The following is a 15,733-nucleotide window of genomic DNA, read 5'->3' as shown; positions in this document are numbered from 1 at the left end:
ATTCCCCTGGCAGGGCTCTTTTGGCTGCTGCAGGATCTGAGCCCCAGGCAGGAAAACTTGCTGGGAAGCCCCATCCTGCCTGGCTGCTCACCTGTGCTCTGGGAAGCTGGTGAGGACACAGTGCCTTGAGGCATTTGAAGGCATGGACACCCCAAAATGAGTTACCTCCCCTTTTAGCTTTAACCACTCCCCTTTTTGCCAATAAGGAGAGATAAATGGGAGTAGATCTAAGTGAAAAAATAACTAGACAAAGTGTTTTGTTAAAACCACACACTTCTCATTGAAGAGAGCTGAGTTACATTTCAGTTGCTCAGCAGTTAAATGTCAGCTGTCCTTTAGTGATCTCCCTTTGTCTTCCACAAATCCATTCCAGCTATGAAAATAGGTGGTAGGTGCTGATGTAGGGGAAAGCTGGATTTAATCTGAGAGTAGGGAGCAATGATCAGCTCAGTGATTAGCCCAAACAAAATGTTTTGTGGGTTTTTTTCCCAAAGTTGTGGGCATAGGTGGGTTGGCCTGAGGCTTTGGTACTCACTTCTGTTCTTCTAAATCCCGTTTTGTATCATTTCCTCTGCTAGTCCTTTGCTGGTTTTGCTTTTCTTACTTTAGAAAACTGGGCTTGAGGTGTGGAAATGTCACTGGAAGCCTTGATGGAGTTCTTTACCTTTTCATTGTCAAATTTGCTGTGGGAAGTATAAAAATCTGTTGAACCTTTCAACGTGGGCTTGTTGCAGCCACAGCTGGGTGACAGTGACTTAGTAATGTATTTTCCCCCCTTTTGAAAAATAACAGTTGTTTTAACTTGTGAAGAAAAGGGCTTTAATTTTGGTAGCCCATGTTTCTGAAGTCCAGAATGTGGTTCCAGGGTGAGAGGAGGCACACAGGCACTTGTAGGCATGTAGTAGTGTGCTGAAGGCAGATTTTGGATGAATAAGAGGATATCCTCTTCCCTGTGAGCACCTTAGCAATCATGCCAAAAACTTAAGGGGAGATTGGAATGCCTCCATTTTTGCTGTGCTGAAAAAGTGTTCCTGAGAATCTTGGCTTTTGATTCACAAAATGTCAGATTTTGAAAATTTTGGTACATGATTAAACTATTTCCATCCCAGTTCTGTCTGTACACTCGTTTTTCTTGTACAAATGTGTAAAAAACAGATCTTTAGGCTCTCTATTTCACAATAGCTGACAGTGGCTAAACCCTCTTAGCTCGAGTCTAGAGCAAGTTTAGCTTGTCAGCTCCAAGAATTGCCAAATGGGAGATGAAGATGCCTTTTGGAAAGATTGTTCTCTGATTTCAGTAGCCTGCAGTTCCCAACACTGAGAACTGTTTGCTCACTGGCATGGAACATGATTCTTGCTCAAGACTGTCTGCTGAAAAGGAACAGAAATTGTGTTGCCTGAAGGCTTCCCATGGATTTTAGTTCTTGATTGCAGGGCTGGTTGAGAAACCTCAGTGCACTTGAAATGTTGGTCAACTAAATCATTGCACATAAGCCTTTATGTAAACATATGTGCATATATAAACACACATATGAATGACATATGTGCATATATAAACACACATATGAATGTGTATTTGGTAATTATTCTGATACAATAAAGGGAATTTTGAGATATATCACTTGACTAGCTGTTGTGTGTTACTTGATTTTTTTGGTTTTTTTTTGGTTTTTTTTTTCTTTTTTTCTTTTTTTTTTTTTGTTGTAGCTTATTCTTCCTAATCAGAATACTCTAGAGAAAATTGAGATACAGTGTTGGGGCAATTCTTAGAGAATAATGCTGCAGTTTTAGAAAATATAATAAATTTCATACTTAGAAGGGTTTGCTTTTTAGGGCATTGAGAGGTAATCCTTTTAGCTGGACAAGGCAGAATGTCTGCTCCAGTCTGTTCATGAGATAATGTGTAACTTTATCAGTCTCATTACACATTATTTCCTCAAAATATGTGAAAATCGAACTGAACAAAATCTGATAGTGATGTAAATGGAAGTATGATTGGGCTGCTTTTTGGAGATGAACATGTGATATGCATTCTAGAGATTCTGAAATCTGTTAAGTTAGCAGGAAGAAAAGCTCTTGTTACAGAGTCTTTTAAAATGTAATCAGTAGGGAGTTTCTATTCCTTTTTTCTAAGCTGCATGTCATCAGCTGGTGTTTTGGTTACTTCTGCTTCTCTCAGACAACTGAGGCTACACAAACTGTTTGAAATTAGCTTTTGTTTAAAGTGTAAATGACCAGATTTTCAAAACCACCAAGCACAGATCATTGTGAAAATTGCTCCATAAAAATTCTGCTGTATTCAGCTCTGTCTTTCTATATTTTATTTTTCTTTTTTCCAGGCGATACGGACTATGGTTTCGATTGAGGAAGGTGATACTCTGGCTGCTGGGAGTGTACATAGCCATCCCATTTCTAGTGAAACTTTGCCCTGCTATTCAGGCCAAGCTGGTCTTCCTAAACTTTGGTAAGTGACTCAGTGGCTGAGGGGACAAGGGGAGTTTGTTTGCCTTCACTTTCACCCTGAATCTGAGCAGCTTGTGAACTTTCACAGGTTGTAAACCTCCCCAGACTGTGGTTTGGAAAGCATTCTGTGTGGTTGGTGTAGCATGTCTTTGTATAAATAGAGTGACCAAACTGAAGCCAATTTTCAGCCAAAAGGGTTTTTTCTTCAGGAAAAGTGTGCAATGTGTCAGCTGTGTTTTTCTGAGGGGTTCCACACAGTTGCATGAGTAGACAGCAAGCAAGTGGAATTAAACTCAGCAATCTAAATTTACATTTAAACATTACTTATATTTTATATGAAATTTTGAAAAATATCTTCCTCTCTGTCCAAGCTACAAGGACCAACTATTGATACGTTGTTTTTTACATAACTTGTCTAATTTTGACTGCATGCTTTGCATGTTCTCACACCTTGGGCCGTGGTTGCTGTGAAGTGTGCACATGTGCAGGGCAGCTCTTATGCTTTGGTTGTCAGAACTGACAGCCACATAACCTGAATAGTGCAGGCTCCAGTGATTTTGCTTTTACAGAGCTTTCTTAGGTCTCACTCAAGTTCCTGCCTCTGCTTATTGACAAGTGACCAAAATAATTGTCCTGTAGCATGATCTTGTTGCTGTGTTTGCCAGGTTTCCTCAGTATGGTCCACAATGTGTTTAGAGTCAGGACAGAGATTTCTAGGGAAATTGTCCAGAAACCTGCCCTGGACAGTGGATAGTCATGAGTAGCATGGAGAGTGGGAGAAAATGGTCCTTCCTGGAATCTCCAGCCAAAGGTACCTGGAGAGACTCCAGGACAACCCCTGGGGTTCTGGAGCTGGGGACACAAAGGATCTGAATTTCTGGCTGATGTTAGACCACCACAAAGGCACGGAGAAGTTGCATGATGTTCCCAGAGCACTGGTGGGAGTGACTTGGGTGCCTGTCCAGACCTGGACTGCACAAGCTGCTGTCCTCTTGGAGGATCCACAGCCCTCATGGGATGCAGCAGGTGCTGGTGCCCTGCTTGGCTTGTCTGGGACTCTCCCATGTGCTTTTGCATGAGAGCAGACACCTGCACAGATGAAGATTTGCAGTCTGAGGGCCCCCATTTGTCAGGTTAACACTGGCTGTTGCCTGCATTGGTTTTTATGTCTGTGTGAAGTTTGAGTTTTTGAGAGGGTAAGTGAAGTGAGATTTGGCTGTCACCATTATCAGTATTTCTTTTGTGTCAGTAGAACAAAAGCTTTGGTGTGTTAATTGGTGTACCACTAAATCTCAGGGAGACAGACTTCCTGGTTCTGCTGTGGTGGAGCTCCATTTTATGGGAAAAGACTGAATCCAAATCAGCAGCAGAGATCTATAAAGCAGACTGGACAGAGATGGTTAAATGTTTGTCAAAGGAAGCTTTGTCTTCCCCACCTTCTCTTAATTTTAGCCTGTTCCCTGTGTTTTTGGTGGTTGCCTGTGTCTTCTTACGTTGCTCTCTTTGCTGTTCATGTTTTAAATCACAGCTGTAACAAATTATTCCTTTTACACAAAAAGGTCTTCCCAGCTAGTACAGCCCTCCAGTGCTTTGGTTAAGCAGTTTTGTGAGAAAATAAATTAAAATGTTTCTTTTTCTTTTTTTTTTTTTCTTTCTCTCTCTTCATTTCAGTGAGGGTCCCATATTTCATTGACTTGAAAAGGCCACAGGATCAAGGTTTAAACCACACCTGTAATTATTATTTGCAGCCAGAGGAGGATGTAACCATTGGAGTCTGGTAAGGAATGCAGTTCTGTGCAGTATGTGCCATGCATCTTTATCCTTCTCTTTGTTCTAGATGCTGCCTATTCAGTCTTTTTGCTGTGCATGCTCTCATTTGTGGATGTTTGTATTTTCCTCTGCCAAGTGACCGAGTTCATGTTGAAAAGTATGCAAATCTCTGGGGCTCATCTGAGCTGGGATCAGTAATGCACAAAACACAGTCAGACAACCTGTGCATTCAGAGAAACATCAAAATTTGGAATTCTAAAATTTACAGGTCTTCATCACCACAAAGATCCTGCCTCCAGATCAGACCAGACCCATGGAGTTAGATGTTTTGTCATTCAACTCTGATTCTGTGTTTTGTTTTGCAAAATACATGTGGGGGAAGATAGGAAAACAGATCAAAGTGTTCAGAGTAGGTGGAAGAAAATTCTGCTCATAAAACATATGTAAGATTTGGAGAGTGGGTGAGAACGGAACACACAGTTTACACTCCTCACAAAACAAGTGACAGTGTCAGAGCTCATTTGTCATTTCTTTCTCTCAGTGATGATTTTCTGGGCCCAGGTAAGGACAATTCATTTTAGCTCCTTGTTACCCTGGATTGTGTCAGGTATGGAGGGAAGGGGGTGTTCCCTTAATACAGACAGTGATGTTCAGTCTGTGAAGGGCAAGATTTGGAGTTTTCAGTTGTGTGTTCAACTTAAATGAGTCCTTAAATGCAGTAGAGATTTTCTCTTCAACATAGGTACATAACCTTTAAATGGGATAGAGATAAAGGTACATAACCTTTAAATGGGATAGAGATATTCTTATCATTGTCATTAGGACATTTTCTTTAAGTAAATTTTAGTGAAAAGTATGTTTAGAAACTTGAAAACTTCAGTCTTTCCAAGGATAGGCTGATAAGTAGTGGTTTGATTCTTCACTTGGACAATTAAAATTCTGTCTTTGCTAAAACAGAACTTCCAGCTTGTGGTGGCAATTCAGAGGCTGTCATTTATCGGGATATTTATAGAAGATTTTCACAAAAGTTTATAACCTTGCTTTTAAAAGGCAAAGATCTTGTGTTTGGTACATTGAAACAAAGTCCTCAGCCTGCTTTGTTTGTAAGTTTGCAAAAGTCTTGGGGCAGAGAAGTTGAATTTTTGAGTCTCACAGTTACTGAGGCTTTTTACCTCTTCAAGACCTTGGTGTCTGCTGGCTGCATGCAAGCAAATTGACTTTTTACATTGTTTTCCCCTGTGTGCTCTGATCTTTACATCTGGGGAGGGTTGCTGTGGTAGGTGCAAGCTTGTCTACCTTTCAGGTAAAAAGGAGTGTTTAAGTTACTTCTGATGGCTCTAAGCCAGCCCCCTTCTCAACAACTCACATGGCTGTGGGCATGTCCTTGCTTTGTGTTTGTATTTTAATTATCCAGTTTAATTGCCTACCTTCTGTTCAGTCTGTCGTTCCTCTTTCTGTTGCACCAGTGTTGAATTCTTTCTCACAGGCCACGTAGGTGCATTATCTGCAGAAGAACTGCTCTGAGTTAAAAATTCCTGCCTCTTGTAGATTGTAACTTCTGCAGCTAAAATGTTACACCTTCAACAACCTTGTGCCTGAAAACATTTTATCTTCTCCTCAGAGCTTGGGCTCCTCCTTTTCCTCGGATTGCCTGTAAAGTCAGATATGACTCTTAATCACTGAACATTCTTTCCAAGCCCAACTGGCTTTGATTACTCTGTACATCTGCTGACCTAGCAGTGAATCTTGTTTATGGTATATAAGTTATGTTAATTGAAGTAATTAAGTGCCATAAAAGCTGAGGAACTGTGATTATTTTGCCAGAGCAGCAGGAAGTTCAGTAATTGTGCCTTTGAAGTTCTATGCCTTGCACAGACAGCTCTACATTCTGAAGGCAGTGGTGATGGAGGTGAAAATGTAGAAATAAGTGTAGCCACTGCCTTTTCAATTTGAAAAGCTAATTTTTCAGCTAATCAGGACAGTTTTATGAACAGTGTGTGAGATGTGTAATCCTGAGTGAAGGAGTTGAACAGGAAATCTCAGAGTTCAAGTGGCAGACACTGGGGTGTTGAGGAGCAGCAGGACAGTGCAGATTTTCCTTCTGTCCACAGGCACACAGTCCCTGCAGCCTTGTGGAAGAATGCCCGAGGGAAGGACCAGCCCTGGTTTGAAGAGGCTTTGGGCTCCACCCACCCTGTGATCCTTTACCTGCACGGCAATGCAGGGACAAGGTGAGGCACAAAACACTGCTGGCTTGGTTCAGGAGGTGTTTTCCTGGCTTGTCACAGCTTCAGCACCTTCAGAAAGACAGGAAAAACTCCTTAGGGGTTTGTAGTGACAGGACAAGGGATAATAATTTTAAATTGAAAGAGAGTTGATTTACATCACATACAGGGAAGAAATTGTTCACAATGAGGGTGATGTTCAAACACTGGAACAGGTTGTCCAGAGAGGTGGCAGAGACACCACCCCTGGAAACATTCAAGGTCAGGCTGGATGGAGATCTGAGCAAACTGATCTAGCTGAAGATGTCCCTGCTCCTTGCAGGGGTTTGGACTGGATGGCCTTTGAATGTATCTTCCAGCCCAAACTATTCTATGATTAAAACCAAAATAAAATCTAAAATTAATTTGGTGCTTCTCCTTTTAAAAGAAGGCACATACATTTTATGGAATGATCCCTCTCCATCATTGAATGTGGGAATGGGTTTATTGCAGTTATCAGAGATATCTGATATTATAGTTTAGCTTATATCCTCTGCTAGTAGCCAGGAGACTGAGACCCTTCCTGAATCAGGTGTTGGAAAGTATTTATTTTGTGTATAAAAGAGAAATTTTCTGAATTGAGACAGGGGATGGTATTAGTGCTTCTGCATATGTGACTCACAGGCATTAAATTAACCTTCCAGTTCCTTTTGTGAGCTTATTTTAGTAATTAACACATTCTGAGGAAGGAAAATCAAAAGGAAAGAGGAAGGTTATGTGCTGATCTTGTTTCATTATTGCATCTGTCCAGGACATTTGTCTGGACCAGGAGCACTTCTAAAACTTGTAATTTTATAGTTGACTGTTTATTGGCTAAAGTAGTAGATGAATTCTCTGCACTTTGTTGCTGGATGCTAAAAACCATTAATGCAGTGTGAAGATATTTCTCAGGATCATGTTCTTCCTGCCACCTCTCCACATATTACAGTGCTTTTGTTTGTTTCTTAGAACATGGTCTTTTCTCCTAAAAATATGCATTTTACAAAAGAGTATCAATCCCCTGCTGGATTTTGAGTGGGATGTTTTTTCTTGGTTGCATCTTCTTTTGAAGCTGATGGATACCCTGCAAGAGCAGCAACATTGCAGGAAAACAAGTTCCATGATGTAAAGAAACAGTTTTAGCTGCGCTGCTAGTAAAGGTTTGCTAACCTCTACATCACAAGAACATTTTTCACACCAATTCTTGTCTCAGCACTGTGCTTTTCTTGGCACAAGGGCACAGTGTGGAAGGTGTGTGCTGCAACCCAGGAAATGCATGAACAGATGGGTTTTTTTGCAAACTGCCCTTGCCTTCTTGTGCTGATGCATTGCAAAGTTTAATCAAATTGTTGCATTGTTTTTCAGACATTTCTTCACATTTTTTTATTTTTTGCCTTGATTGGGTGTAGCAAATGATACTAAGGGAAGATTTAGGGAAACTTAAGGGGAAACTTCCTGCAGCTTGATGGTGGCCAGTATCTCTCCTTTTTGTCTATTGATTAGATTTCCTTCTCAACTCCCCCAAATGCTGTTGGGATAAAGGACTGAGCTAGGGATCAGTTACATATTTCCCATTTCACTCTGTGCTCTGGAGGTGTCTTGGCTTTGCCATTTCTTTTTTCGTGCTGCTGTATGTTTGTTTCTGTGCTGCACATTCAGTTGCTTGTCCCAAAGCTGCTTTACTGCTGCAGGCTGCATTAACCATGAGTCAAAGGCACTGCCTTGGCCTTCTGTTTGGCTTGAGTGATCTGGGGCTGAGGCAGAAATGTTGTGTACTCAATCCCCTTAGAAAGTTCCTCTGTTACACTTCAAGGAAAGCATGAAAAAGCACAAAGGTGTGCATGTGGAAGGTGACTTTTCAAGCAAGTGGATCATCATCTTCAAGCTTGTATGAGTCAAAATTATTTACAAGCAACCCCTTGCATTTTGCCCTGAGTGTTTTTGACTGGATTAGCTGTTTTCCAGCATGGTTGGAGCTGACAGCTTTTGGTAGGTAGGCAAGTGCATGTGTTCTAAATTTTGGTTTGGAGTCTACACTGACCAAGCCAGTCACAGTATGAAGTTTCTAGAGTTTTCCTAAGTGCAAGAGTACATTTACTCTAATACCAATACTAGACTGAAGTTAGAGTATGGATTAGCCATGCCATGTTGTGCATGTATTTTAAGGTGTGTAATGGCACACTCATATTCCTTTCTGTTGTCTAGGTTTCAGTTTATATTTATAAATAAAAGCTGATTCTTCCCCTGGACTTTACAGTTTTCAGTTCTGCTTTTCTCTGCTCACTTTTTTGCACATGTCCTTTCTTTCCCTGAGCTTGGAGCCAGCTGAGGAAATGTAAAATCCACCTGCTTGGCTTAATGTCATTATTTTTGGTGGTAGCATCAAACTTTTGAGAATCAGGGCTACTGGCTGGGGCAGCATTTGTGGCAAGAGATCAGGGTAGGCAGAGCAAAAAGGGACAGGCTGTTCTGGGTGTATTACAGGCTTTGGAAAAGGCACACAGCAGGGTGGGTTGAAAAGTTCATTTTTACCTGCTGTGAGGCAAGATTTACATGGAGAAGTTGACTTCAGAATTGTGTCCTGCATAGCTCAACAGAGCCTGGCTGTCTCCTTGAAGCCTGTGACAAAGCATTTATGGTGTTTCTTATGTTTGGCATGTTTTTGTTAGGTTGCCTGAGGCAATTGGGAAATATGTTTCTGGAAACTTAAATACTCAAATGTGGTTGGTTTGGGGGTTTTTCAATGTGTTTGTTTCTTTTTGTTTGGTTGTTTAATGTTTTTCTTTTTATTCCTCTCCTTTTTTTCATCATGGATAGAGGAGGGGATCACCGGGTGGAGCTTTACAAGGTAAGAGGCTGCCTTGTAAAAGGAGATTGTCCAAAGAGCTGCATTAAAAACAGCTTTCCAAAGAGCTGGAGAGTGGGTGACAGCTGCATTAACACCTCAGGTGTGCACAGGGCTGAGGAGAGTGCTCAAACAGCCCACAGGCACAGCCCTTGGGGCTCTCAGTGTCCTTCCAAGGGAAGCCTGTAAAGGAAAAGACTGTAAGTTGTGAGCGAGCACACTCCTCCCATCTTCAAAGATGTTTGAAAGGTTTTTTATTTGCTGTTGTTAACTGCTAGCTCCAGCTGGGCTAACCAAGACAGTTTCTGGGAAAAATCAAGAGTTTTATTTAATTACAGCCCCAATTTGTTTGATTAGTGGACTAATTTAAGGTACCATTTAAGAGCATTCAGCCTGGATTTCCCCTTTCCTCAAGGCACAGTGCATTTGTATGAGTGGTGCCATCTCAAGTGCAGAAGGTTTTGTAGAAAATCCAATGAATTCCCCAGGTGTAGCACTATGGTGTGAGTTATATGAGAACACAGCTGCTTTGAGTGTTCTGTCTAATGATTTTTGGGGTAATTTACTTTATTAAACTCTCTTTTGGCTGAAATTCCCCCACACAGTTTCTTGATCTCATATCACATGTTTCTAAGAGAGACATAATTGTTTTTGTTGGTTCATTTCAGAGAGGTCTCAGTCTGTTCTTCTCTTTATTTGTGTCAGTGTTGGCACTCATAAAACTTTATTGCAATTCAATGCAAGATCCCCTGCTGCAAAATCTTTTAAATTCAGATTGCTTAGAAAAGAGTGTTTAGCAGCCCCAAGAAGGCAGATGATACTTCATTTCCTTTAAGAATAAAAAAAAGATTAGCTAATTTGCAGAAAATTGGTTGAGGAGACTGTCATGTATGATTTATTTTGTCATTTTTCTTGGAACCAGCCTGTGCTGTGATGCATTTTGTGCTGGCCAAGACAGGCAGAGGAGTTGGTTTTGATTTTGATGGACAAGAGTAGGAGTACTTCAGAATACACAGACTTGGTGTGTTTCTGTGTACATAGACAGAGAACACAGTTTAGCAAACCCCAAGGTTTCTGTTCCTGGGTCTGCTATTCTTTGCTTCTGAGAATATCCAGACAAGCTGCTTGGTTTGCCTTTTTCAGTCAGTGAACACATGCATGGGCTTAGCAGAACCACTCCAGAAACTCCAGGTTTGTGTTTATTCCAGCAGAATGAACCAGCTGTCCTTTTTGCTGGTGCTTTTAATAGGCCTTCAATGCAGCCAACACATAAAACATGTATAGAAGACAGCTGAACTCTCAACAGATTAAATAATTTTTAATGGCCTGGAAAAGGTGGGATTGTTTGTGATATCTTAGCAGTAAAATCACATTGTAAAACTAAAAACCAAACTTTTCAGGAAGAAACTTCATCTTCAGGGAATTCAATGTGTGAGTGAACTTATAAAAATGTCATATAGTGATTCCATTGGAAACAGCTGATTTGTCTGGTGGGACAATGGAAATGCTCTCTCCTTTTCCAGTCGTTTGTCTTTGTGAGCTCCACTTGATACTGTGTGGCTCAAAGTGGTTGTGAAATGTTTAATTGCTTATAAATCTACCCAATACATGTAATCTCTCAAAACTGTGCTAAATAAATGCTCAGTTGACAGGTGTAATTTCATTTGTAGACTAAAATTAATTTCAGTTGTAGACTACAGTTAATTTCATTTGTAGACTACAATAGTCCCAGTACCACTAGAAAGGGTGTTGGTTTTTTGGTTTTATATTTCCTCTTTAGAGTATAGCATAATGCTAATGTTGCTTTTTAAAAAATCATGTATCATACATAGACCACAAGAGAAACATTTTAATAATTTTGTAACTTTTAAAATAATTTTAATTTTAATAATTTTGTAACTTTTTGTTGGTTTTTTTTTTTTTTTTTTGTCTACCACAGAGCTTTTAGGTTCCTATCAAATAATGGTAGCTTGGAATGCTTGTATTGTTTTTACCAAGGCACTTTTTCCTAGCAAGTTGGTCTAACATTGAGTGGTTTTACTTACTTTTAACAGATTTTGTTAGGATTACCATTGTCTATTAACATGAATATTTATAATAGAGCAACTGCACATTTTTAAGCTATATATTTAAGCCTCCTGCCACGGGCTCCTGTATGTTGTTCTTACATTTATGCCAGTTTGAGTAATGTAATTGAAACAGTTGTACTCTTTCACTGGAAAACATGAAAGTCTTTGTAGGGGAAACAGTAGGATATTTGCAGATCTTAAGGTCAAAGCTGTTAAAGGAATAATCAACATCTTAGGTAGCCTGATATGAAGTCCAGGAAACAAATGGAGTAAAACCAGTGGGCTGAGATTAGTGCTTGGAAAGCTCTGTGCCTGCTACATTGAAAAGCTGTAAATTGGCCATTTAGGATGTCAATAATTTTATAAAATGAATGCCTGCACCTTGGCCTGGTGCAGGAACTCTGTAATAGGTTCTGAGTGTTTCTCTGCCTTGCAGGTCCTCAGCTCCCTGGGGTACCACGTGGTGACGTTTGACTATCGAGGTATGTGGGCTCCTTCTGCCAACCCTTGCTGCCAGCTCATTAGCAGTGCTGATTGCTTCTCCTTTTCCCCCTCATGGCTATCTAGAGAATTTCCAGCAATTTCTTTTTCCTGATGTCCAGCTGGATGGGCTGTGGCTCCTGTCTGTCCTCATGCACTGGGCTTGTTGATCTGGGAGCTGAGGAGCAGAGAGTGAGCCAGGCTGTCACAGCATCCTCTTCAGGCACTCCCCAGATGCACACATGGGAGCTGGGGGCTTGCCTGGGTATAATCCTTCTGGATAAGATCTAGTGGACTTCCCTAAGGTCACACAGGGAACTGAACTTGCACTTACTTCCTTCTAAAAGCTGAGATAAGGCAGAGTAAATGATTTGCTAGCAATACTTGGCAGAAGCCACGACTGCTTTGCACCTCTGCACTAGCAGTCAGGCTCCTTTTTTACCTTCTTAGTATTTAAGCCATGGCTGCAGTGTAATGCCACTGCAGATACCAGAAAGAAATTAATCCATTGCATTTTTATCAAGAAGACACCTGGGAGAAGTTTATTTGTAGGAGCTTGCCCTGTTTTTCAGTCCTGCTGGCAGCTGCTTCTCTGGCTGCTCATTGGGAATCACAAGGGATGTGGGGTGCTGGCTGCTCAGAGCATACAATGTGTGGATGTGCTGCAGTAGTGATGGAGCCAGAACAGTCAGGAGGATGGAAAGTTGCTGGAGGGCAGTGATTGAACAGCACAGACAAACTGACAAACTGATGTTGCAACAGCTCAGTGAGGCACGGTTGGGTTTTGGCCCTGAGCATCCAATCCTGTGCTGTCAGAGACTGCACTTATAAATTGGTTACATGCATGGAGAAGCAGGGAAGGTTTGGGAGCTGAGCTGTTGCAGGTGGGTACATGCAAGAATGCTGTTGTGGCAGTGTTTGAGATGCAATCTCTGGTTTTGTTGTTGACTAAATCCACAAAACCTCCTTGGCAGACAGCAGTCACCTGGATTGAATGGCTGTGAGTCAACCAGAGTTTCAGCCCCAATTTGTAGAGGTGCACAGTGAGGTGAACAGCAAGTGCCCACGTCCCAGGCCCCTTTGCAGTTGCAGATGGGCTGCATGGGAGGAGCTGGCTGGTTCTGCTGAGCAGTTTGAGCGATTCTCAGCAGGACTCTTTGTGTTCCAGGCTGGGGTGACTCCATAGGCAGCCCTTCAGAGAGGGGAATGACCTACGACGCCCTTCATGTCTTCGACTGGATAAAAGCCCGGAGCGGAGACAACCCCGTCTATATTTGGGGACACTCCCTGGGCACAGGGTAAGCATCTAATCTTAGTGGCACTTCTAAAGAAGCAGCTTCTAAAGAACATTAAGCACTGACCTTGGATGAAGGTGCTGTTTTGCAATAATCCCTGGGCTGGCTTGGCTTGGCATCTGTGGCATAATTTCTGGAGGGTGGCTTCCCCCTTTATATTGTACAGAGTGAGAAGGGCTGCAGTGAATGACTGCAGCAATGGATCTTGAACCTTCATTGTCCACAGGGTTCACACTAGAAAGACACTTAGAATTATAGATTGTAGATTGTCTTTCAGAGCAGAGCATCAGACTCTGCTGGTATTCTGAAAGTGTCTCAGACCAGCCACGTTTGTGTGTGCCTTGTGCTTTCAAAAGGTTTCCTCCTGTCCTGATGAACATGCTGTGTGTAATCAGGGCTTGGGCAGATGCTTGCATGACTATGCTGCTGGCCACCTCTGACATTTGCATGATTATGCCTGGCACGGGGAAGTTCAAGGTGTCAAGGGCCTTTGCCTTCATGTTTTTTAACTTTCATTTCCTGCTTCCTCCCTTTCCATGGTTGTCTGGAGGCAAGTCATATTCAGCACCACTCGCTCTTATCCTTGTGATTGTGGAGGAGCAGAGGGCAAACACAAGAGTTACCTTTGAGCTGAGCTGTGTACAGATAAACTGAGACCACAAAGGCTGTGAAACACATGCTGGGACAGGGAGGTATTTCAGGCTGTCTATTGCTGTGACACTAAACACCTTGCTTAGTTTGAGAGAAGACAAAGACTTTTTCTTGGCTCGTCCTCTATATTGTTTGTGCTGTTCAGAATCCCTTTCTGGGTCAGAGCATGCTTGTGATGTTTCCCAGCACTGCAGTCAGAGTGTCCTGAGACTGGTCCCCAGCTGAGTTCTCTAGTGACCACAGCCAGTCTGGAGTTCAGGGTTTGTGAAATGCTGTGTGCTTGGAGAACTTGGCAACTCTGGAAATATCTCTGTCCTGTTAGGGTGATGCACAGGGGAGACCTTGCTGCTTTCTGTCCCAGTTAGGGAAGCTCCTTGCAGGTCACTTGGGGCAGTTGGGTATGTGAGGACACAGGTCACTGTGGGCCAGCTGCCGGACCTCGAGCGCTGTGCGGGATGGACCTCGTGGCTGTGGGGTTTTAGGGAATTTACAGGGATCCCCCAACCAGGGGAGAGAATGATGCATCTGACTCCATCTTATCAGAAGGCTAATTAATTACTTTATTATACTACATTATTCTATCTTCTATTGCATTACATCTAAACTGAATCTGCCAAGCATTCAACTGCACAGAACCTCGTGACTGTCAGCTGACAGTCCCAACACACACACAAGGAAACAAAACACCAGCACTTTGGGTAAACAGTCTCCATGTTGCATTCCCCTTTTGCACAAACACAGGCACAGCAAAAGAGATAAGAATATTCTTGGGAAGAATTGTGCCTTGCTTTTCTCTGTAGAGGGCATGTGCCAACTCGATGTTCCTTCTTCTTTCCAGAGTTGCCACAAACCTGGTGCGGCGCCTCTGCGAGAGAGGTGAGTGTGACCCGTGGATGCATTTCCAGCAGCCTGCTGCTGTCCCAGATTCCCACAGACATTTGGGGAGCTGACAGAGCTGTCCTTGGTGCACCGTGGTGGCAGCTGCTCCCACGAGGCAGAGCCTGACCTTGCTGGCTGGCTTCAGCACATTGCCTTTGGCTTTTCAGAAACGCCCCCGGATGCCCTGATCCTGGAATCTCCATTCACCAACATACGGGAGGAGGCGCGGAGCCATCCCTTTTCTGTGGCAAGTACACAGTGACACTCTCACTGCTGGCATGGAATTGTGAGCATGGAAATGAACCTTCAGAAGTGCTGGAGCTGAGCTAACTGCGCAACTTGCGGTGTCTGTAAACATTGGGGGTAAAGAGCTGCACTGGAGACAGCTGCTCACAGTGAGCAGAACCAGAGCCGTGTGTCCAGCATGGGAATGAGCTGGCTCTGAACTGAGCACACACCCAGGCCAGGCCTTGCATACAGCCAAGCTGGTGAGGAGGTGCCCTGGAATAAAGCTCTTCCAGGAAGGGCTGCCAGCAGTCCTGCATGATACCTGGGGACTTTGACCATGCCAGCGCCCACAGGGCCTGCTCCTGAGCAGGCTGGTAAGATAGGCCTGAAACAGGGGAGGAGAAATAATGCTGGTGGAAACAGGGGCAGTGTTACTGCAAAGAGCATGGTCAGCAGGCAGGGGATGTTATGGGATAGCACTGCCTGGCCTGTTAGTGCTCTTTGTATCAATGGACTGCTGGTGCCTGCCACTAATGCACATCTTTCCTCTCAGATATACAGATACTTCCCTGGATTTGACTGGTTCTTCCTTGACCCCATCACAACAAGTGGAATTAAATTTGCAAACGATGAGAAGTGAGTTCCCTCTTTGCTGGGCTTTCAGCTGTGGCTGCAGTAAGCCTTGGCAAGCATCAATGAGGATAGACATGAGACTGCACTCTGGCTTTTTTTTGTTGCTGCATTGCTCTTACTGGAGTGATTTCAATTACTGTCACAGCCCTGAGAGCAGCACAGTGGAGCTCTGTCTTT

General features: G+C 42.8%; 1 protein-coding gene across 1 annotated transcript in view; it reads left to right on the top strand.

The window, feature by feature from the left end:
* Positions 1–15,733, top strand: part of ABHD12 (abhydrolase domain containing 12, lysophospholipase) — a 37,589-nt gene that overhangs the window by 17,713 nt on the left and 4,143 nt on the right. Inside the window, exons 2-10 of the mRNA XM_054290602.1 lie at positions 2,340–2,464; positions 4,135–4,240; positions 6,345–6,464; positions 9,294–9,324; positions 11,827–11,872; positions 13,039–13,168; positions 14,655–14,692; positions 14,863–14,942; positions 15,477–15,559. Of these exons, the coding sequence (XP_054146577.1) occupies positions 2,340–2,464; positions 4,135–4,240; positions 6,345–6,464; positions 9,294–9,324; positions 11,827–11,872; positions 13,039–13,168; positions 14,655–14,692; positions 14,863–14,942; positions 15,477–15,559 (759 nt within the window). The remainder of the gene's footprint in view (positions 1–2,339; positions 2,465–4,134; positions 4,241–6,344; positions 6,465–9,293; positions 9,325–11,826; positions 11,873–13,038; positions 13,169–14,654; positions 14,693–14,862; positions 14,943–15,476; positions 15,560–15,733) is intronic.

The sequence above is a fragment of the Melozone crissalis genome, unplaced genomic scaffold (genome assembly GCF_028551555.1).
Source record: "Melozone crissalis strain CALT ecotype California unplaced genomic scaffold, PUWL_Pcris_2 ptg000081l_1, whole genome shotgun sequence".
Lineage (NCBI taxonomy): Eukaryota > Metazoa > Chordata > Aves > Passeriformes > Passerellidae > Melozone > Melozone crissalis.
Note: the sequence above shows the minus strand (reverse complement) of the source record. Positions and strands in the feature narration are given on the sequence as shown.